The sequence below is a fragment of the Toxotes jaculatrix genome, chromosome 8 (genome assembly GCF_017976425.1).
Source record: "Toxotes jaculatrix isolate fToxJac2 chromosome 8, fToxJac2.pri, whole genome shotgun sequence".
NCBI classification, from domain to species: domain Eukaryota; kingdom Metazoa; phylum Chordata; class Actinopteri; family Toxotidae; genus Toxotes; species Toxotes jaculatrix.
The window spans coordinates 887,279-910,931 of record NC_054401.1 but is presented as its reverse complement, the minus strand read 5'-3'; the positions used below and the strand labels follow the sequence as shown (position 1 = coordinate 910,931).

General features: G+C 47.3%; 1 protein-coding gene and 1 non-coding gene across 4 annotated transcripts in view; both read left to right on the top strand.

Annotated features, from left to right (window-relative positions):
• The first annotated feature begins 1,643 nt into the window (after nt 1–1,643).
• Nucleotides 1,644–23,653, top strand: part of LOC121185483 (DENN domain-containing protein 4B-like) — a 30,795-nt gene continuing 8,785 nt past the window's right edge. Inside the window, exons 1-15 of one of the 3 annotated variants that reach the window (XM_041043657.1) lie at nt 1,644–1,733; nt 13,660–13,992; nt 16,115–16,370; nt 16,757–16,826; nt 18,320–18,489; nt 18,610–18,851; nt 19,164–19,230; nt 20,735–20,793; nt 21,253–21,397; nt 21,482–21,657; nt 21,780–21,880; nt 22,150–22,365; nt 22,612–22,757; nt 22,997–23,130; nt 23,225–23,339. In XM_041043657.1, the coding sequence (XP_040899591.1) occupies nt 13,679–13,992; nt 16,115–16,370; nt 16,757–16,826; nt 18,320–18,489; nt 18,610–18,851; nt 19,164–19,230; nt 20,735–20,793; nt 21,253–21,397; nt 21,482–21,657; nt 21,780–21,880; nt 22,150–22,365; nt 22,612–22,757; nt 22,997–23,130; nt 23,225–23,339 (2,211 nt within the window). In that variant the 5' untranslated portion in view covers nt 1,644–1,733; nt 13,660–13,678. Of the gene's footprint in view, nt 1,734–4,735; nt 4,849–11,719; nt 11,741–13,659; nt 13,993–16,114; nt 16,371–16,756; nt 16,827–18,319; nt 18,490–18,609; nt 18,852–19,163; nt 19,231–20,734; nt 20,794–21,252; nt 21,398–21,481; nt 21,658–21,779; nt 21,881–22,149; nt 22,366–22,611; nt 22,758–22,996; nt 23,131–23,224; nt 23,340–23,653 lie in introns of those variants that run through there. The other 2 variants (XM_041043659.1, XM_041043660.1) reach the window with 2 other exon arrangements.
• On the top strand, nt 9,918–9,990 carry trnaf-gaa. Its single transcript has one exon. It is a non-coding gene; the product is annotated as a tRNA-Phe (tRNA).

Here is a 23,653-nt window from a genome sequence, read left to right as displayed (position 1 = left end):
GTTTTTAGGCTCCAGAGAATAAACTGAGCGCTCTGCGTCTTTTGCTTTGTATTTGAATAATAAATTGGACTTTTGTTGTATTCAGATTTTTATTTGAACCTTGTAATAACCAGGGAATGTTGAGTGTGTTGTACATATTCATGTGTTTTCAAACCAGAGGTGCTTCTGAAGCTAACAGGAGAGATTTTTAAAGAGACTGTACCTTCACATTATTTTCCAGAAAATAAAGGAATGAAACCTGGAACAGCTGCAGACTCTGTGATTCATGCGTCACATGTGAAGAACATTTCAGAGGAAAATACTCAACGTTTCACTGAGCTACGTTCATGAAGCAGCTTTACCTAATATTTACTGTGCAGGTAAGATTTTGCTTAAGCAGAAGAATGATGAGCTTCTCTCATGGTTTCATCTAAATAAATGTTCAAATGATTCAGTGTTTCCCCAAAAATACATCAAAGGTTAGATAAAGGTCCAAAAACCAGAGGCAGGTTCAGATCTTTGTTTCTTCTTCTTTCCTGTTAGATTCAGTTTTTTTTCAAACAGAACGAAGCAGGTTTTACCTGCCGTGGTTTTTCCTCCTGTTCAGTTCGACCATTAAAGCATTATTTCCTACATTTCAGTGTAAGTCAAAGTCAAAGTCAACTTTATTGTCAAAACCATATGTACAGGTCATACACAGGTTTTGAAATTGCAGTGCTCCCTAGGCCCGCAGTGTTACGGTAAAAAAATAAAATTAGAAACAGTATAAACATAAACAACATAAATAAACTAAAGTAACAGGGACAAAGTCAAAAAGACATCCCAGAGTTTATGTGATGTTTGTACAAGGCTTCATTTTATACATCAACACAATTACAACACATTCACTGCCCTTTAGTGGCTCCTGCTCTTTTTAGTCTTTATTTAAAACTTTACATCCCATCTGTAGTCAAATCAGATAAAGTCTAACAGGTGGAAACATGCTGCATGTCCTTCTCCTCCTGTCCTCCATTCCCAGCTGTCCTGTCTTCCTCCTCTTCCTCCTTTCACCCAGCCCGGCCATCAGCAGGATCAGCAAATGAGTCAGGAGTTTTTTCTTGCCACTGTCGCCTTAGGTGCTGATCTGGGGTCAGACTCTGGGTCTCTGTAAAGCTCTTTGAGACAGTTTTGATCATGGAAGGAGCTGAATAAATAAAACTGAATTGAACTGGACACAAAAAGCTGCTGCTGCTGATGATGATGATGGTGATGATGATGATCCTCCAGCAGTTTGTAGCCTGTAAACATTCAGAAACAACAGTTCATTTACCCCGCTCAGTTTCCCTCTGACAGCTGCAGCTTGTCAACACACACGCAGTAACACCTGAAAACAAGGTGCTCTGGCTTCACATTAAAAGCGAATCAAGATAGTTGCTGAATAATTTTCTGTTGGTCTGCAGCTCTGTATTAAACCATCGGTGATCAGTGAAGTCTTTTCAGATTTACAGGACTCACATTATTTCAGATTGTTTGTGTGTTTGTGTGCGTGTTACTGTCTCATGTTTTGGTTTTACTAAGGAAACCTGGGGGCAATGGCCGCAGTACAAATGTATGCTTTTATTCTGAAAGCTGCGAGCGGAAGCTGGTGGTGTCATTGTTTGTAACTTGACACCGTGCTGCGGCGCCTCAGACCAAACATGGACGTCACATGTGAGAGAATGACCTAAACATGATCCGGGCAGTTCTCCGTGGGAAAAAACAGCGGACACGACAAGGTACGAGACACGTTACGACACATTTACCGGACTTCTCTGTCCTGTTAACGGACCCGGTGACGGTCACGTCTGAGAGGAGCTAACTGCTTAGCTAGCTAACACTGGGGGGGTTAGCAAAAGACGTACCGTTTAACGGGAACCGCGGTGTGCCCATTATCGGACACACCTCCGTCTGAAGCTCTTCTTTCGTTTTCTCCCCGGAACATTTTACCGTCAGGCCCGCGGCGTTAAACACGGCGAGCCCGCTGTGTTTTTACCGGGTCTCCGCGCGCGTCCGTGTCTGTAACGCTAGCTAGCCGCCAAGTCGCACAAGTTTGCTAATGCAGATTCAGTTTGTCCCCCGCGCGGAACGGATTCACACCGGGACGAGAACAGTTTGTTCCCGGTGATAATTTAAAGCGTGTTTAAGTCGTGATCTGTCTGAAACTGCATCAGGTACCAGATGTTCGCAGAACCCAGGCGGGGGCGAGTCTGCGTCCGATGATGGAACCCGTTGCCTTTTCTGGCTCCGGGGTTACATTGCGTTGCAGCGGAAGCGACCATCGACTGTCACACGGTAAACGGAGGCAGGAGACACGGACACACGGGCGATTTGGACAGTATTCGGGAGAGTTTTATTTCTGCTGGAGGAAGAGGCGCGAAGGCGTTCGGAAAGAAATGGGAAAAACGCGGGCGACGCGGTGTCCGATAATGGAAGCAGTTGCCTCTTAGACGGTGGAGGTTTGAATCTCCAGCAGCTGCTCAGGCCTGTTTGTTGCAGTGCAGCTTCTCCATCAGCTGTGGAGGTTACAGGAGGAGCTGCCTGTCTGTCTGTTGGTATCTGTCTGTGCGTGTGTGTGGTGGGGGTGGGGGTGGGGGCACGGTGGAGCAGTGGTTAATGCTGTGGCCTCACAGGAAGAAGGTTTCTGTATAATCTGAAAAAAAAAAACACGGTTTTTCTGTGTGGAGTTTGTGTGTTCTCCCTGTGCTGTGTTCCAGACCTCCCCCTACCCGCACCCCCACACCTGAACCCCAGACAGGGCTGTGGATGTGAACCTGGTCTCCCTCTGGTGACTCTGCTGCTTCAGAACCAGGATCACGGTTGTCTGACCAGTCGAACATTGAGTTTATGTGCTGCTGTCTGAGTTTGGGTTGTGAGGCTGATGTCTGGGCGAAGACTTTATTAACGTGCCACCATCCAACATCATGTCATGAAGTTGTGTGTTTTATCCAGCAGCCAAAGTTCATTTAACGTCATGGCCAATAAAACCCAGCAAATCGTCTTATTGGAGATCCAGCAGATATTTGGTGTTTTTGCTTGTAAAGTAACTGTTAATGATGGATCGCTTCATAAATACCTGCTGATGCTGTGCAGTAATTATACTGTAAAAATGTGTTAACGTTATTTCACAGAATCAGAAACAGAATTAAATGAGAAACAGGAGGCGACAGTATTGTAGGTTTACAGGAGAAACCTCTGACGACCCTGACGTTTCCTCTGCTGTCCTCCATCCTCAGCCGGGGACTCCGCGGTGGGCGTTGCCTCTGTGAATTATGGGCCGTCGGTCTGTTTATTTTCCTCCGGAGGCCTTTTAGCAGCAGGATGAGTCGACTGCTTCGCTCAGTGTTTAACACGTCAGACATCACTGGGAGTATTTAACCAACAGCAGCAGTTCTCTCATCCACTCAGCGTAACAGACAGAAGCAGGCAGCATTTTAACAGCTTGTCTGATCAGTTCTCTCCTGGTTTGTCTTTAGCTGTAGATTTAGTTTTTTTAGATTTGTATATAATGATCATCACCAGTAGAAATCTTTCATCTGGAGAATCTGATCCCATCATTTGCTTTGTCCTCTTACTGTGAAAAACGATTTTCACTTCCCCTAAAATAAAGTCTCGACGGCAGCTCCGTGTCAGAGGCCTGCAGTTGGATCCTCACAGCCGCTCAGGTGGACAGTGGAGTCTGTGAGACGCACGCCTGCTGCCGTCTGAAGCGTCCTCAGTGTGTGTTTGGTGGATTTGGGACAGTAACGTGTTGCTGGAGGGTTCTTTCCACATTCAGTCCTACTTTACTCTGCTGCTAAATATAACACCTGCTGCTCTGTGGCTCCGGCCTCCAGCACAGGAGACGGAGAGACTGGACCTTATTTGGACTCCACCTTTTATGACGGGTCCGTCTGAATGCAAAGTACATGCAAACTGAATTTCCCCTCAGACCGAAGTCAAAGCAGGTGTAAGTTTGTTGTCGCTGTGCGATACACACAGACGCAGAGTCTGACTCACACTCTGCAGGTGAACACTGTAGCATGTTTGTGTTGGCACGCAGCAGGATACCTGAGCGCTGTCAGGACGCGTCGCCTCTTGTAAAGAATTTGTCACTGCAGAGTGAAGAGTCTGGGCAGGAGGACTGTGCTGTGACGGGGGGATCGGGGTCCAGAGACAGGGCCCAGAGACTCTGCAGGGTCCAGGAGGAAAGGTTTAGAGAGACAGTGAGAAAGTGTTTGGCTTCTTTCAGCCGTTTCCAGTTCAGCTCACCTGGATGTGTGTGTTCGGTGTGAGGAAACACAGAGAGACGCAGAGAGAGCAGACAGTATAAGATCAACAGTTAGATCCAGCCTCTGCTGCAGACTGGCTCATCTACATTCCTGCTGTCCTGCGTTCACTGTCTCCGTCCGAACACAGCCACATGCAGGGCTCCTCTTTTCAGGAGATTACGTAACGTCCTCGATGGACTCGCATGCAAGTTATCCATTTGGACAGATGGGCTCTCAGGACGTCACCACGCCCTGTGAAAACTGCTCATATTTAACGTCGTGAATATTTCCTGCAGGGCGAGCTCACAGTTATTCAGCTGTGTTTTCAGTTTTTATCTCCCTGTTAGAAGTGTTTTGTATTTTTTGGTTGTCACACCCTCGCTGTTACTCCGTCTCTCAACACTTCCCTCCTCTGGTTCTTCATTGGCTCCTGCTGAAGACGGAAACCTTTAAAAACACCTGACAGACGCGTAGTTTCGTTTTTAAAGAGCCTCCGCGATGAAAAACAGCTGCTCGCCGTGGTTTTCAGCAGACAAACAGGAGTAAACCGTGCGTCTGTCGGGGACTATTTTCAGCGGTGGATTGATCCACGCTTGGTGCTGTAGTGAGTATTTGTGTCAGCAGGACAGTGTGTCTGACTGAGGGGGGCTGAAACAGAGGCCATGAAACAGCAGCGATGCTTCATCTGGAAATGCAACAATTAGTTGATGGGCAGAAAATTAAACAGCAACCGCTTTGATAACCGATTAATTACAATAAAAAAGATTCATGTCTCATTTCATTGAAGTGAATTAAGTTCAAATATCAAATATTTGCTGTTTGTCTGTTTGTTTGCCTCAGATGTGCTGATCTCACATTCACCTTGGCCCTTATTTTGGTTCTGTGTTGGCACTTGTTGTGATGCCGTGACCTCTGACCTCTGACCCCTGATTTGTTTACTGTCAGTTGTTGATACAAGATTTCAAACTGTTGACCTTGTTGTGTTTCTCTGGATGAGATCATCTGCAGAGTGAAACCTGTGTGTGTGTGTGTTTTCAGTCGCCCTCAGTCACGTTGGCTTGTAGCCGGCCTCCGCTCTCACTCACCATCTGTGAGAGAATATTTCTTCTTCTCTGCCAGGCTCGCCCTCGTGCAGTGTTATGTTGGAAGAGCCGAAACCGTTTGTCCATAAATCGATTGACTATTGAAAGAAAAGTTTTTTCTGTTTTGATAATTAATGAGTCATGTATGTCCGTTGTGTGGATTCCTTCTTATGTGAGGATTTGCCGTTTTTTCTCAGTCTCACTTCGCAGTAAATCGAACGTCTTCGAGTTTCAGACTGTTGGTCGAAAATAAAACGCAGTTTGAAGACATCACCGTGGACTCTGGGAAATTATCGTGTTCATTTCTCACTATTTTCTGATGTTTTAAGAACCAAACAACGAATCGAAGAAGAAAATAATGAGCAGATGAATCAGTAATGAAAAAATCTGTTGTTTTCCCGTCTTTTGAATCCTGATCGGTTCATTCAGCTCTGTCAGATTTTCCCTGGAATTTCACTGATTTTACTTTTGGCTGATTTTCGTTCAGATTTCATTTTCTCATGCTAAACAACATCGTTCACTCTGAACTGTGTTCAGGTTCAAAGCAACAGTAGAGACGTTGGGGGTTGTTTCTGGGGCTCGGGGTAGGTGGTAGGTTAGGAGTCTGAGCAGTCGGGGAACAGGACCGTGAAACTGCATTTCTTCATAATAAATCTGACCTGTTTGTGTCTCTGGGTGTCGGAGGCTCAGCTGTAAGCTTTGATGATTGTTAGATTTCTAACAGACGTGTTGGATTCTACTTTTCTTGTTTGTAAATTGAATGTTTTGCGGTTTTTGATTCATCGTCTTCGTCCTCTCCTCTGTTCTCTCTGTGTCACCGTCCAGCTTTTTGCTGATGCTGCAAACCTCCACAGGCCACCTTGACCTACGTCCTGACACACACACACACACACACACAGATCCAGTTTCAGGATGTCTGTTGAAATCCCTCTGCAGTGGTCTGTACAGTCTCTGATACAGCACACGTTCTGTAGCGTATTAGGACTGAAACTAACTCACAGTTATTTTCAGTATTGATTGATTAATGGTTAAAAATGTCCGTCACAGTTCCCCAGAGTCCGAGGTGATGTCTGTGAATGTTCGAATGTTTTATCTGACCGACAGTCAAACACTCTGTTTACAGCGCAGGATACGATGCATGGAAACAGAGGATCCTGATAATGAAAGCAGGTAGTTTTAAACTACAGGAGGTGACTGACTGAGCTGAGCTGAGAATCTGGTTCTAAATGTGGAAAATTCCAACAGTTCAGGCTGAAACGATTCGTCAGTCGACAGAAAAATAGCAAAACTATCACTAATTCACTGGTTCCAGTTTCTCAGATGGGAATATTTTGGGGTTTTCTGAGCCTGTTGTTCGAACAGAACCTCTTCAGGAAGTTGAGCTGAAATCACCTTCAGTTTCAGGCCTGCTATCCGCCCCCTGCCCAGCGTAAACTCTGTGCTTGTGTTTGTTTATTCCTCTGCTTGTGGCTTGCGTCATGAGCGTGGCATCATCCCATGTGAATTAATTTTGGAAAGGGGCTGCGCGTCCTCCCGGTCGTCCTGATGCTGCTGTCCACAAAGTGAGCCGGCGCTCTGTGGACGCACTAAATTTAGACTCCAGATATTTAAATCTCCTTCGGGAGTCCGCCGCCGTCTCAGCTCCTCCACTTTCAGCCCTGCTCTCTGTGTCTGTCTGTAATAATCTGGTTGGGCTGTAGACCGGTCCTCCTCTAAGGCCTGAGCGATAATGACTGTTTACTGCAGAGACAGTTAAGAAATGTTTGGCTCCCAGGAGCCGAGTCTGGCTTTAGACAGCAGCAGGGATCTTCACCAACTGTCCCAGAGGTCTGTGTTTTCTGAGGAGGCTTTAAATAGCCAAACCTGGAGTTAGCATTTCTAAGACGGGCTGCACCGAGGCCCCGGGGCCTCCTGACGCCGCCCGAGTACGGCTTACTCGGTTCAGCACAGCAGAGGGGGAGGAGCAGCCTGCGTTTCATCCCTCTGGAACGTGAGTGCAGGGCCAAAAAAATTCATCTACAAGTTTTATTACTTATTGTTTTGAGATCGGCGACGATTTTTATGCAAAACGCAGCAAAACTGAACCGAAAAGGCAGATTTCCAAACGAGGCTGTTACTGTTAGTCATGTTCGTACTGACAGGTCATCCCAGACCAGGTGACCCAGACATGCAGGTGAATCTGTATCGTTGTACCTGCGGAGCCCAGGCCCGTCCCGGTGTTTTCACGGGATGAATGAATAAAGGACGCAGTTGATCTGTGTTTCTGTTGAATCCCTCAGCAGTGGAATTCCCCGGGGAGTTCTTGTTGTGTGATTGAAAGTGAAACCAGCTGAAGGCACGCAGTGGGTTTTCTCCGGTGATGTAGCGACAGTGACGCTCCAGCGAACGACAGCAGGAGTGATGAGAGAAATCCAAACTGAGAGACGTCAGCTGGAGGAGGAAGCTGTGCTGAAATCAGCCAGGTTCTCTCTCATGTCACAACAGCTTCCACCAGAGAAATATTACCAACTGCTCGTGGATTTTACTGTGAGTCATTTTATTCCCCTGTGCGTTTTTTCTGCTGTTACACCCACAAACTTCTGCGTCTTCTCTTACTTTCAGATTTTCTCCTGAAGCGTTCCCTGTGCTGTTCGTTTTTCAGCTCTTCAGGGATCAGAATCACCTCTGACAGAAACGTTAGGAGTGAAAATGTTTACTAGAAAGCGAATACCTTGTGGTTTGAAGTGTGTTTACTTCTGTTTCAGAAGAGAAGTTGGTGGTTTTGCTTTTAAAGTCCAGTTTAAAACGTGAAGCTGTGCGGATGTTTCTCAGTGAAACACACGCTGGACGTCTCAGGGGAACCCAGAGTCCCCTCACATGGTCTGTGAGTCGGTGGGAATCGAACACGTGACTCTGCGTTCATGCCGTCCGTTATCTCACTGAACGTGTTGAGAGATGATCAGTGGTGGATGAGACGCTGTGACACCCGGAGGAAACACAGAGCCGTTGTTGTTGTTACACCCTCCCCCCCCCCCCCCCGTACCAGTGAACACACAGCTCTGACACACAGTGACACACACACAGTGAAACACACACAGTGACACACACACCCCTGCTGTGTGCCTGTGGTGGAGATGTCACCTTCACTTCTTGGTTAAAAAAAAAAAAACCCTCTTTTCATACCTTCCTTCCTCTTCAGCTGCGTCTCGCTCAGCTGCACTTTTCAGTGGCTGAGAAACTGGAAATGAAAGCTCTATTTTTCTCCCTCGCGGCACCACTGACTTCCTGTGGCAGCTTTTCAAACTAACTGTCACAGCTAGGCCTGAAGCCGCTGACAGCTCTTCAGGTAGGACAGCGCTCACACCGTGAGAGACGTGGCTGAAAGACCCGCAGTAAGAAAACCTCTTTTTTTTTTTTCAGGTGATGACGATAACGCGCTGCCATGTGAACGTACGGTCAGAGGAAATAAAGTTAATGAGCTCGGAATATGAAAGTAAACGCTGAAGGTTTTTTAACGGCCACGGGAGCAGCCTCCGGGAGGCGTGAATGACTTTTGCTGCTGTTGGTTTCTGGCTGTAGGTTTAACCTGAGAGCGATTTGTGGTTTGGTGTTTGCTCAGGGTGAATAAGACGAGGCCTCAGATTTATCTTGTGATCAGTGGAATAACAAAATAATACCAAGAACAGGGCAGGCGAACGACCTCAGGTCAGACTGCAGCATTTTTGCTTTACCGCAGGCTGCTGCTTATCTGGACACGTTCTGATGGGATTTGAGTTTGTAGACATTGAAACCAGCAGCAGCGATGCAGGTCCAGACTCTGTCACCGTGTCTGCCGGATTCTGATTTTCTCAGCTGACGTGATGTTTCACTGGTCAGCAGACGCACTTTGTGCTGCACCTGGAAAGTCTGTGGCCACGTTTACCTGTGCGGCACATTCACACCACATCTGCTGTGTCACCAGTGCTCTCATCGTCCAGAGAACGGTTCTGAGGATAGACTGAGCCGTGCAGACGGACAGGTGAGGGTGAGGCAGGTGGACAGATGGCAGATGAAATCATTATTCTGGTTTTGGAAAGAGAGAAGTGGCGTTTAGGGAACCCACAGCCGATACCGGATGGCAGGATCAGGCTTCAGCAGCTGTTTTCATTTATTAATAACAGAAAGACTTCCTCTCAGGTGTCTCACTTCCACCTCGCTGCAGTTCAGACCAAACTTCTGCTGCAGGCGTGTAAATGAAACGACCTGCTCTGTCTGAATTCACTGAATTTAATACGGCTGACGTGATGCTGCCATGGCGACGGGGAGCGGAGTCTCAGTCAGACGCCAACGTCACAACGTTTTATAGACCAAACGATTAATCACGTCGAAGTTGACCGTTCTCTAGCTCTAATATTTGTTGATGAATTTATTATGAATTGATTATTATTTAATTGATCATTTTGAGAATCGATTAACTTTGTAAGTTTTTCACATTTTGCTGAAAAAATGTGTGAAATGTTTGATGCTTCCACCTTCTGTGTTTTCTGAGTAACTGTGGAGCTTTGGACGATCAGTCGATCACACAAAACCAGATGTTTGAAGATGTTTTAGATTCATACGCTGAAATGTTGCCGCCCTGTTAGCTCAGTTGGTAGAGCATGAGACTGAATCTCTCAGGGTTGTGGGTTTGAGTCCCACTCTGGACGGCACTACCTTCCATGGGCTCACCACCTGTGGGAGGTGCCGTCGGACCTCGGTGCATTGTGGTCGGGGCGGCAGTCGCCCCCGCAACCTGGGCCTAGACATGACACTGAAATGTTCGTCTGTTCTCTTTGCTGCATTTCAGCCTGTTTTCAAAGGACGGCAGCAGAGCAGGGACAGGAAGTGAGAGGCGGGGGGGCTGACGTACACGAGTGCACGGTCTTAGACATGTTTTAACCACGATGTCCCAAATACCAGATGATTTATGATGTAAATAATGAAAAGGTCCTACGCTGCTGTTTAGAGAGATGTGATTGTACTGTAGTGCACTCTGAGTGAGGAAGTCTGCTGCGTGTGTGTGTGTGTGTGTGTGTGTGTGTGTGTGTGTGTGTGTGTGTGTGTGTGTGTGTGTGTGTGTGTGTGTGTGTGTGTGTGTGTGTTCATGTGCCAGGTTTCCATTGTTGCACACTGGCCATTAAAAAGGGAAGTAACTGTGATGAAATCAGCTATTTCAGCTGAAATTGCAGAGTGTGTTGCTTGAGCGGATCGCTCCCTCTGTCCCTCCCTCTGTCTCTGTCAGTGACAGAGTAACTGTGTGAAGGTGTGAGGCCTTTAGAGGGGACGATGGACGTTTGTCTGACAGCGTGAGGTGTGTGGACACACACACACACACACACACACAGTTCCTCACTGCAGCAGCGAGTTTCTCGTTTCTGTGTTTAGCTTCGCCTCAGCTTCCCCCCGTCGCAGCACCGGGGCGATGACCTTTCACCGCCTCATTTTGAATCTTCTAACTTTAACGATACAGGAACTTTGAATGAGAGCATCAGCTGAACTAAAATTAGAGCATCAGTGTGTGAGTAACACTGAGGAAGACGCTCTGTAGAACAGACGGAGACAGAAACACATTCAGAGATGTGACACGGTGAAGTTGTGTAGTAGATTTTTTGTGTAGATAAAGAGATGTGATGCGTTTTGTGCCCTCGTGGAGCCGCGGTATCGCCAGGAAGTCATTGATGAACAGGAAACAGGCACCCGGTCCTCGTCCTGTTTGCTAGCCGACCTTTGACCCGCTCGCCGTTGTACTTGTGCTTCTCCGGCCTTTTTAACGCCTCTCTCTCACTTTCACTGTCTGATGACTCCCCCCCCCCCCCACCCCATCCCAGAGGAGGACATATCTGTGGTTTACAGAAAGGGAAGGAAATCAAATGCTTTATCCATCAGAAACATCTGCTGACATTCTGCTCATAACGACACGAGTAAAACTTTTTACCACTCAGACTTTAGAGTCGTAAAGCAGCGCCGGTTGTTTCCTGCCTGCTCTGAGTGTGTCTGTGCTTATTGATCAATGTGATTGAATGTGAAGCAGCAGCAGGAAACACAAGTGTTTGCCAAAAATAAGGTTAAATACACAGCTTTAGCCTCAGTCAGAGTGTTTCGGCTTCTTGTTTGTGCTGTTGTCTGAGTTTGTGTCCCAGTGCAGCGATTGGTTCAGGAGGTAGAGCGGGTCGTCCTCCAGCTGCGGGGTTATCGGTTCGATGCCGGCCTCCTCCTCCTCCTCCTCCTCCTCCTGCCGAAGTGTCTTTGTGCGTTTATCGTTTGTTGGAAAGCGTTTTTTGATGCGAGCCGCTGAGGGAGCTGGGTCTGAGCTTTTGACCACTTTACCTGTCAGAACTAACACAGGCACCTGCTGGTGAGCTCAGCGAGGCTGTGAGTGAGGATCGTGAAGGAAGCAGCAGAGTTGAGCCACATTAGGTGAGCGCTGAAATCTTGCTGTGAATCAGAGTTTCAGACCTGCAGTGTTTCTGGTCTGTGATCGGTCCGTGTGTGACATCTTTGATCTGAGTCTAAATCGAACACAGTCTCTCTTGTGGCCGTTTGTGGATTGCAGGGATTTACCCATAATACAACAGTAATCTGAGCCAGCAGTTGAAGACGGAAATAAACGCTGTGAATGATCAGACACCAGATCAGTGATCAGGGGTTTTCAACCAGCATCACACTGTGTGAGATAAAAGCTGACAGAAATCATCAGAGCTGAACCAAACACGGTTCATATTCATTGGTTCATTGGTTCACTGGTTCATGCGACAGCGCTGCAGCGTTGGTAGCGAGGACGTATCTGTTCCTGTGGTCTCTCTGTGGTGTTCGTCAGCTGTGGACAGTGTGAGTAAAGCAGGAGTGTGGCTGCTTTTTGGTAATAATAGATTTACAGAAAAGAAGAAGCACTCTGAGTTTTTTATGTTTTTGATTTACAGGCATTTCCATCTCAGCTGAGTTTCTCACAGTCATATAAAACACGTAAAACACTGAGAAACTGGCACCAGTAAAGATTAAAAATGTTGATTAATTGTCTTTGAGCAACAGATTCATCAGCTCTGCTCAGGATACATAGATTTTCTCTGTTCAGCCACAGAAAAGACTTTTCCTGGTGACGTCCTTTGTTTCAAAATATTTGTTAAACAATCTGAACAAAAAGAAAAATAAATGTTTGTGCAAATTCAGTTTTTCCAGCTCGTCTCTGCAGCCTCTCTCCTCCTCAGTTTATATTCCATCAGAGAGACAGAGGCTGGGAGAGGGCACAGGACATTTACTGTTACATAAGAGCTTTCAGCATCTCACAGCATCACTGCACATCCTATTTTTATAACACACACACACACACACACACACACCACCCTGCCCTCTGTTCTCCAGTTTAATCACATATTGATTCTGTAACTGAACACCACCATGACCAGCCTGTTTTCTCTGGGATGAAATGACGTTAACGGTTATTCAGAACTGTAAATATGTAAAAAGAAACATTAGCACAAAGTAAAGTGCGATGAAAGATGTTTGTGAAGATGCAAAAATCAAAGAGACGAATCAGGTCAGATGTTAAAGGAGCTGTCTGTCTGTCTGTCTCTTCCCTGATTGGCTGATGAGACTGAGGGGCGTGACTCACTGGCTTGACCTCCAGGACACTGAGTCATGCTCTGTGTGTGTGTGTGTGTGTGTGTGTGTGTATGAATTATCTGCAGATGTGTCAGCATCAGATCAAACTGTCTCAGTTTGTCCCAGCGTCCACGTCGAGGCTGATAATTCAGTGGATTCCTGATGGACACCTGCAGGCAGCGACGTGTTAGAGCGGCGACGATGAATCGATCGGTCGACTGGGAAAAAAAGAATCAGCATCTGTTTCATTATTTTGATCAATAGTTAAATCACATAATTGTTTTAGTGTGTTTTTAAGCTCGGACGTCAAATATCTGTTGTCTCTAACTTCTGATCTGAGGACTGGGTGCTCGTCTCTGTCGCAGGACAATAAGCTGAATGTCTTTGCATTTTGGACGTTTGGTCAGGTGAAAGACACCTGAAGACGGACTGAAGTCACCTTAGTCTGGAGGAATTTTAGAGATTTTTCAGTGATTTTCTGACATTTTGTTGGCAAAACTGTTTATGAGTCGAGTTTAAGAAACGATCATCAGATTAATTGATGATGAAAATAATTTTTAGTTGCAGTCTGAGCTCGATGTCTGAAACCTGCCGAGAACCTGGGTTCAAACCACAAACGGATCTGTGTCTTTGAATGAAGAAGAAAAGTAGTTCCTCTAACTCACAGCTTTTAAATGATTAATCTAACATATTCTCTCTCTTCCTCTTCCTCCCCCTCCCCCTCCCTCCCTCTGCAGTGGAGGGCAGACAGGCGGCATGACAGAGGAGAAATGTCCCCAGCTGGTGGACTACTTTGTAGTGGCAGGCCTCGACCCTGCAGGGCCCTGGAGGCCCCTGGATGAGGATGGCAAAACCTCTTCCTCGTCTTCGTCGGGCCGGGCGGTGGAGCCGGTGACAGACCTGGCCGTGATCGCCAAGGGGCTCGGGGAGGAGGTGCCGGAGGGCTTCACCTGTATCGAGCGGACGCTGGGCGGACACTCGGCCGAGCTGAGCGCCGGCCTCATCAACAACCCACACCTGTACCTGTGCTACCGGCGAGGACGGGACAAACCGCCCATTCTGGACCTGGGGTGAGCGACTGAGACTCTGTCTCTGAGCCAGCTGAACAGATGCTGAGTGCAGTGTTCGGTGTGTTCACGCTGTAACGTGAACGTACCTGGTGTTTGCCTCACAGGTGTGCAGAGCAGTGAAATCCTTCCTCCTAACGTTATAAAGCTCTGTGCCGTGTTTTAGCTGATAAAGCTTCAGACTCGTGGATCTGTTACAGAACCTGGACTCTCTGAATCGGATTTCATGGACTCACACACACTCACACCAGCTTTGTGTTGCTGTCACCTGGCTGAGCTCTAAGGAACAGGTTTTATCAGCACTACTACATTTATCCAAACTCCCACTGCTCCTCACACCTGTTTAATTACTGTGCAACTAAAATAATAAACTCAGGGAAGGATTAGAACATATTCAGATGTTCTGTGAACAACATGTTGTTTTCAGATCAGTAACAGAAATGTTTAGAAAACCAAGATTACAAATTACAAATCAAACAAACGTAAAATTTTAATCCCTGATGAAATAAGTTATCATTATTCCTGAAGCTAAAACAGTGAGTGAAGTTTTAAAAGAATGTAAAACATAGAAAAGAGTCACTGTGATTCATGAGTCTCGTCCTCTGTCGTCTCTCTCTGAAAGTCTGTTAGTCTGCTAAAATTTAAGATACGTGACCGATGAGGTGAAACTGTTAGAGAACAAACAGAGTGAGGTCTCAGATAAAAAAGAAAATCGACTTCAGTTCCGTCCACATACGAACGTTTTGTCCGTTTAAACCTCCGCTCGGTCACGGTGGTTGACTTTGCTCATCCTGCAAACTTTTTCTTGGATTCTCTGATTTTTACCTGAGGTTTTTTTTTCATTGGACATGTTACGTTGGAGAAGGTCAAACATACTGATGAAAGTAACTGGTGGTAACTGACTTTTGGCTTTAACTTTATGTCGTGCCGGCTGACTTTGCTCTGATGGTCTGATGCTGTGAGAATAATCTGCCCCTCGCTGCAGAGTCTTTTTAGGCGGCAGACGTCGTTGCTTTGTCCTGAGTGAACTGACGAACGCTGAAGGCTCCTTCCTCTGGGATTGCTTTCCTCGGACGGTGGGAGTTTTCCCTCCAGTGCCTCTTCTGTTCCTTGTGTGGGGGCAGTTCTGAGTGTAGGTTGCATTAAAGAATCTCGGGGCTATTAAAACGAATAATAAATGCATGGACTTCGTGTTGTGTGGTGAACTGTTCTGCTGTTTTCATTTGAAATGACTAGAAACCGTCACTGAGACTCTCACAGGAACGAGCTTCAGTGTTTTTAGTCCATGTGATGCATATTAAAGCTTAAGCTTATGTAAGACAGAGGATGATGTAATGCAGTGGTGGGCAGACACCGTGTCCTGGACTCTCATCTGCATCTCACACACTCTGCTCTGTTGTTTCTTTCATGTTGAACTGTTTAATTACTCTGGATTACACTTGTGTGAGGGAATAATGAGGAAAATCCTCTTACCTCAGACATCAGATTACATTTTTTCTTTCATTTCATGGAGCGTAGCTGACGGACGGTGGGCAGGCAGGGGAGCAGGGAGTTCACTCAGGGGACCGATATTTTCCACATTTGAATCTTATCAGGAAAAACTGAGTTTACCAGCTGAAGGCTAATGAGCAGCCGTGCTTTATGAAGCTAATGTTTGAGTTCATCCCAGTGGGTCCGAGGATTTAATCAGACACTGGGAGCATCAGGTTTCAGCAGAGCGGAGGTTTTCAAACTGTGGACGACGAGGCAGCAGTCACTCTGACTCGCAGCTCATGGAGGAGATTAAGGTTCTTTAAAACCCTGAGAAGAATCGCACTTCTTCTCTGAGTTAATCAATCAAATCCGAACACGCGGGCTTGATACATATGTTTATAGATTCAATCCTTCCCGTCCATAAATCCATATACAGTCTGTAACTCACAGCTTAGCTGAGAATCCTCTGGTTTTTTAGGTTTCCAGTGATATTTGTCTAAACATCAGTGGGTACACTGCAAACAGGAGCTGCTTGCTTTTTAGCCAGTTTGCCAAAATGCAGCTCGCAGTTGTCCCTGTCCACAGAGGAACTGTCACTGAACACACGCCTGAACACTAAGAGTGAGACTGAAGCAAAGCTCTGTCCCTGCAGGGTTCTGTATGAGGGGAAGGAGCAGCTGAAGCAGGGCTGGTACGTCATCGAGACCACTCCCTACAGCCGCTCGGCCAGTCTGAGCTCCGGCGGCGCCCCCGTGGCTCACCGGGTGTTCCTGATGTATCGGCGGGCTCTGGACTCACAGGGCCTCCACACGCTGGGCGTCACCGACATCGCCCTGCTGCTGCCCAGCAAGGGGGAGGTGGCCCCACACACTTTCTGTCGCGTCGACAAGAACCTCAACACCGGCATGGTGAGCGGGGTGAGCGGGAGGAGCGGGAGGGGCGGGAGGGGCAGGGGGGCGGGAGGGGGGGGCAGAGTGTGACGCTCTCCCCTCTGAGCTGAACTCTGCTTTATTCTGCTTTTTGATGTGAAGCTGCTGTAAATGAAACTTTTTCAGGGAAAAGTTGAGGTTATGGATCTGAAATGTTGGTAAAGAAACTTCTGCCACATGAATAAATGTCATACATGTAAATATCATGTGTTTTGTCCACTGAGACTTAAAATGCAGCTCTGGGTCTCTTATTTTGAAGTAAAGATTTAACAGACTTTTTTCTCTTAATTCTTTTTCTACAACATGATGAAAACACTCTGCAGTTCGGTTTGTCACAGCTGTCGTGTGCTTCTGTTTGTCTCCAGTGGGGTCCGGCCCTGTATGTGTGCTACAAGAGAGCAGTGGCCAAAGCCAACGCCCTGGTCTACGAAGCCAGTGAGTATCTGTCTGTGCTGAGCTGCACGCTGGCGTCTTATCGTGGGTTCAGCCAGGACGAAACCGCCAGAGTTAAAGGAACATTCCTGTGTTTTTCAGCCTCGGTCAGTCTCATAATTGTGGCATTGCCAGATCTCGACAGCAGAGATGACGAGTGCAGATTTACCACAGAACGGCCACAACTGGAAGCACTGGAATTTTCTGTAATACTAAGGATTATTCTGGTGATTCTGAACGGAGAAAGAAACCCGTCCTTATATTTCTACTGGTATATTTAACCTGTGTTTCCTCAGTTTTAACATTGCACTGCAGACTTTTTTTTTTACTTTTATTTTTAGTAGCATTTTAAATTGAACAGAAGACGAGGACAGGAACATCAGAGACAGACACACAGGTGCATGTTGTCTAACGTTAAAGACAAATCCGTGCCTGTCTCCTCTGAGTAACGTTCCCATTTCATCCAGTATTTTTCATCCTTCTCTTTCTGCAGACGGAGGAGGTAAATCATCTTTTCCGTGGAGCGTAGACAGCTGACAGTGTCTATAAACAGGTTCATAGTGGGAGGAATTTCCTCACAGCTTCTTTACTTGTGACCAGAAAAATCTTCAGGAGGTGGAGATCACTTTTACACAAACCTCCAACGAAGCTGAACATCTGGACAGCAGCAAAATATGTTGGCGCGGTCCACTTGTACTGATCCACACTCCCTCCAAGAGTCCAGGGTCCTGGTTCAGGGCTTATGAAGACTCTGGCAGGCGGATGGTCAGTGAGCTCAGTGGGAAAAGCTTCCAGGGCTTAAAAAAGCAAATCAGGTGATTCACATGAGACAGTGTGAGGTGTTTGGAGACGGACAGCTGGAAGGTTTGATGCTGCTCAGTCATAACAGAGAACAGTGAGCTTGTTGTGATGGAGCAGTAGAACAAGAACAAGCCCTGAAACCCAGTGTCCCTCCATGTTCTGCTAACGTAGCCTGCCGACTCAGAAACATGATTCATGTTGGGAATCACGTTTTCTGTAGCAGCCACTTTAAGCCGCTGTCTGTCTGTGACTTCAGCCCAGCCTCTGCTCTGCTGGTATGGAAGCTCTGTCACACAGATTTGTGGGGATTCTTTGTCCCATGGTTTGTCCCTCAGGACGTGTGGAAATGTGTCCACCTCCTTTTTACGTTTCCATAATGTATTTCCCATTTTAAACTATTACAGGAAGTAATGTCTGTGTAAAACTTTGTGATGGATGAACTGCTGTCCCCCACGGCCCAGCCCACGTCTGAGATCATGTTCTGCCATAAATCTTCTCTAATCTCATTATCCAGATCCCTTTGAGTGTTTAAGATTCATTTTTATATAAAACAGATGCACAGAAGGGGAATTTAAAAAATCTTTAGCCATATTTTCTTCTTCCTCTTCTTCACCGCTCTGCACTGCTCCGTGGCTGAAAACACTGATAAATCTGATGAATTCAGGTGTAAATAGACTGATGGCTGTTTGCTGCAGGTCTGATCAGCCGGTACCCAGAGGAGGACCTGGAGGCGTTTCCTCTGCCGGAGTCGGTGCCGGTCTTCTGTCTGCCGATGGGTGTCACCGTGGAGAGCTGGCCTCTGAACACCAAGTACCAGCTGCCCGTCTTCTCCACCTTTGTCCTCACATCCGCCTCGGGGGACAAGGTGGGCGAGACAACGGAAACACACACTCACTTCTGTTGAAGAATAACAGAAAGCTCCTTGGATACAGACCCTAACCCTTTCAAACACCACGTTACCCATAATCCTCTGCCCTTCCTGCAGGTTTACGGAGCAGCCATCCAGTTCTACGAGCCCTTCTCCAGGGAGCTGCTGTCGGAGCGGCAGAGCGTAAGGCTCGGCCTGCTCAGCGTGGTCGACCGGCGGCCCATCACCAACCGCAGCCTGCAGGTGAAGAAGAGCATCTGCGTCCTCTCCCACTGGCCCTTCTTCAATGTCTTCCAGAAGTTTCTCACCTTTGTCTACAGATACTCCATCTCCGGACCCCACGTCCTGCCGCTCGAAAAGTCAGTGGTTTGGATTCACTTTCACTGGTTTCAGGCTTCTTCACGTGTGCATACGTATTTTAATGACTGTCAGTAAAAGCAGCATCTTGGTTTCAGTGGCGCCTCCAGATGGTGTCAGGTGATATTTAGAGCTTTTCCTGCTGTGGTAATAAAACTGAATTTAAAGATCTGAGATTTGGGGGTTTGAAAGGTGATGAGATTAATCACATTCCTGTGTGATTTGAACAGATTATAACCATTTTGATTTGTGGACATAGGCTTGGTTTGGTTGATATTAATTGATGTGTCGTCCTGTCTCGTCTCTGTCTGCAGACACATCTCCAGCTTCATGCACAACGTCCCGTTTCCTTCCCCCCAGCGGCCTCGCATCCTCGTTCAGGTACAGACTCAAACCCGCAGCATGTGATGTCGGTTCCTCTTCAGGTCATTCAGAAATAATATCTGAGCCATTTAGACAGCACAGTGTCATTTTCATTGTAGCATTAAGAGTAAGGGGTGGTGAAAAAATCGATTGTTGATTAATCGCGATTATGTTATGGACGATTATGAATCGATTATTAAATTTCCAAAGATCGTTTTTTTTTGTAATGCACTGCAGTGACTCCAGTTACGGGCTGTCATACAGGATTTAACCACAAGGCGGCGCTGTTGAGTAACAGTCATAACAAAACACCCTGTAACAGAACCAGCGAGTGAGCTAACTATGCTACCGAGACGAGAGGCGCGTGACATGGACGAAGAAAAACATTAACCGGTAACCAACCAACCAACCAACCCACCCACCCATCCATCAGCTCCATCTGGGCTCACAGCCAGCGTGTGGATTGCAGTTTTAAACGCGCCGACAGGACGAACGTTGTCTGCAAACTTTACTGCACTAAGCTAAAGTACTATGGCAATGCTAGCAACATGAGGGCCGCAGGTTCGAGCCCCGGTCTGAGCTGCTCTGTGCGGAGTCTGCATGTTCTGGACGGGCGGATGGACGGATGGGTGGGTGGATGAATGAATGGATGAGGGCTCACATGTCGCGCTTCCAGCCAGAGGAGGCTGCGTGGGCTAAAGCGGCGGCCCCCGACCTTTTTTGCGCCACGGACCGGTTTTATGTCAGACAGTATTTTCACGGACCGGCCTTTAAATACAACAAAATAAAATGATCCCATCGGCATAAAAACATCTCTCTGGCATTTTCTAAATATAATAATAAACGAATGCTTGGTCTCAAAGTGGCGAAGCAGCTCTGAAGGCTTCACTGCCTCATTAGAGAGCCGGCCGCCGCATGTTTCCTTCCAGATTAAAGTTTTGATATGATTCTGTAGTCACGGATGACACATTTGACATGACAGGATTAATTCACTAAAATGTTCATGCATTTATTCTGACGTGAACCTCTCACATCCACCTTCAGCAGGATGGAGGTGGTGATCTGGCTGCAGACTGAGGGGTAACAAAGCCCAATCAGAGTCAGTGCATTTATTGATTGAGTGATTGTTTCCAATCAGTGGGAAAATAATTGTCAATAATTCCTTAAAATGGGTGAAAATGGAGGAGGACAGATCAGTTCCACCTTAAACATCATGCGTTTGAGTTCACTTTCTCTCTGACTTAACTCTTTCACTTTCTGGATGATTAGTTTAAAACCTGTCTGACAGCTCGCTGTGTTTTCCTGTGACATGTTTGATTTGTGTTAGTGAATAAAACCTTTTCAGAACTTGATCCAAACCACGAAAACAGGCCACAGCTTGTAAATTTAAAAGAATTATTATTTTTCCTTCTTTCTTAATTCTAAAACCACACAAAGGCTAAAATAAAATATCCTGTCGCTGTGTGTGTGTGTGTGTGTGTGTGTGTGTGTGTGTGTGTGTGTGTGTGCGCGTCTCTTCCAGCTCTCTCCGTACGACAACCTGCTGCTCTGCCAGCCGGTCTCCTCTCCTCTCCCTCTCAGGTCAGTTTACACATTACATTCATTTAGCTTTTGGACTCTTTGGTCCAAAATACTTTCAGGCTCCACAGGAAGAAGCTAAAGGCTCAAAGCTTTTTGATGTTGTAATGAAATGTGACGTCCGTGCTGCAGCAGACGTAGAGGCAGTCAAACCTGACGGCCGGGATGAACAGCTCTGCTCCTCAGATCGCACCTTATCATTATCAGGTTTCTGGTTTGATCTCACTGTCTGTGAGAGAAACTCCCAGCAGGTGACACGTCATCCTGTTGTTTCAGCTCCACCTCTCAGACTGAAGCCTGACTCAGCAGACAGAGGAATGATGAGCTTTTCAAAATAAAGCTTTTCAGGTTTAAACTCCACAGCTCTGATTTAGATACATCATCCATCCATCCATTTTCTGTGGGGTAATCTGGTGTGTGTGTGTGTGTGTGTGTGTGTGTGTGTGTGCGTGTGTGTGACAGTGGTGCAAGTTTCCTGAAGCTGCTGCAGAACCTCGGTCCAGAAAACGCCTGCACGCTGCTGCTCGCCGTCCTCACCGAGCACAAACTGCTGCTGCACTCGCTCCGGCCCGACGTCCTCACCTCCGTCAGCGAGGCCCTCGTCTCGGTAAGACTGAACACGCACGTGCTGCGGTGAGGAGGGTGGAGGTGTTGCTCTGTCTGTGTAATAATCTCCCCCTTGTCCCTCCAGATGAGTTTCCCCCTGCGCTGGCTCTGTCCCTACATCCCTCTGTGTCCGCTGCAGATGGCCGAAGTGCTGCTGGCGCCGATGCCTTTCATCGTGGGCGTCCACTCCAGCTACTTCGACCTGTACGACCCCCCTGCAGACGTCGTGTGCGTCGACCTGGACACCAACACCATCTTCCAGTGAGTCCATCATCACACCTTTGTGCTCCATAGTTAATCTGATATTGGTTTTAATTTGCCAACGACGACTGAAAGTCCATAAATCTGTCAGACAGCTTAGCGACTTCTCTGTCACGCCTCAGGTCAGAGGATAAGAAGCCGCTGTCATGGCGCTCGTTACCCAGGAAGCAGGCCAAGACTCTGTTCAACACCCTCACCAACCTCCACAGGACCCTGGAGAAGAGTGAGTGGCACCTCCCAGCTGTCAATCACATGACTGATCGACGGTGCTTTTCAAAATAAAGTTACACAGTGGTTCAGAGAAACAGTGAAACAGGAGCAACAGGAGTGTGAGAGACGTGTTGTTGGTCAATGTGCCTGAACGGCTCGTCCTTTCCTTACTTACATGCATTTTCCTTCATAATGTGGTGAAGCAGAAGTGTAAGTAGCATACAGTGAAGTACTCAGGCCAACTACAGACACCTTGTACAGACTCACTTCTCGTTGTTGCAGTTTGCACGCCCGGCCAGGAGGAGGCGACGCTGGAGTTCCTGCTGACGGACTACGATCAGATCTACAGGCGCCAGAAGCAGCTGGAGCTGGAGATCCAGGAGGGGTTTCTGCGCTTCATGAGCTGCCTGCTGCGAGGATACCGGGCCTTCCTGCTGCCCATCACACAGGCGCCGTCAGACACCACCACCGACTGCAGCTCCCTGTTCAACCTGCAGGGTGAGCGCCCACGGAGGCGGCGTACCTGTGTCTGTGTGTTAGAGCTGAAACTAAACAGTATTTCAGTATTTAGTTTCTTTACAACAGGAGGAACAACACAAGCATTAACAGCCATATTCAGTATTTACTCCCTGAGCCTGAATCAAACCACAGATTAAGATGAGGCTCAGACTCTGTGTCCGACTTTGACCGATGAATCCCTTCTTCCTCCTCCTCCCCTTCTTCCTCCTCCTCCTCCTCCTGCAGGTTTCCTGAAGTCTCGGGATCGAACGCAGCAGAAGTTTTACGGCCAGCTGACGAGGACTCAGATGTTCACTCAGTTTATTCAGGAGTGCTCCTTCGTCAGCGACCGTCACGCCTGCCTCGAGTTCTTCGACGAGTGCGTCCAGAAGGTGAGATCTTTGCCCGGTTACCACCCACTGCTCTCTGCAGCGTCTCCACAGCTGACTGAAGTGTTGAATTTACATTACCTGCAAACTAATCCTGCTCCTTTGTCTTCCTGTCACCTGCTGCCCATGTTTTTATACATGTTTTTCCATGTATAAAATAATCTGAAACTTGTGTGTGACGTTGGACTGGAATGAAAAATTAATGTCTGATCTTTGGGTTTTGTGTTGACGCCTGTGACCAGGTGGACGTGGAGAAACCGGAGGAGGTGAGGCTGATCGATCTCGATGAGACCCACAGTGGAGAACATACGGTCTTCATCATGCCTCCCGAAGAACCGCAGGAACCTGACGGGTCAGAGTGCCCCGCCCCCTACAGGTACAGCCTCAGTGCCTCGCGCTGCGTCGCGGCTCGCCCCTCTCTCGTGTTGTATGTGCTGAACAGGAAGTTGTTTTTCCTCTCGTGTGTCCAGCTATGACACCTTCCCCATCCTGAAGCCAGAGCTCTTCGACCAGCCGCAGGACCAGCTCCGCGTCCCAGCTAAAGGCAGCGCCCCCAGCAGCCCCGCCCCTCGACGCACGAAACAGGTGCAGCAGCACACAACATTTAAACATATTCACAGCTGATCCATACCGAATTCAAACTCAGAGTTTCAGCTCAGTTACTTTCATTTAGTCACGATCAGGCAGCGTCTGGCCTCATGTTACCGAACGGAAAAATCATGGTAATGCTCCAGAAAACGTCTGATCATCGTCCACAGACTCTAAACCTCTGAGGGCTTTCACTCTGTGACCCAGTTCTCCCTGGATGAAGAAAGGAGGAGTCAGAAAAAGTCTTTCTGTGTCGCTTCATTTTTAATGAATCATTATCAATATTTCACTGATCATCCAATATTTAAAAG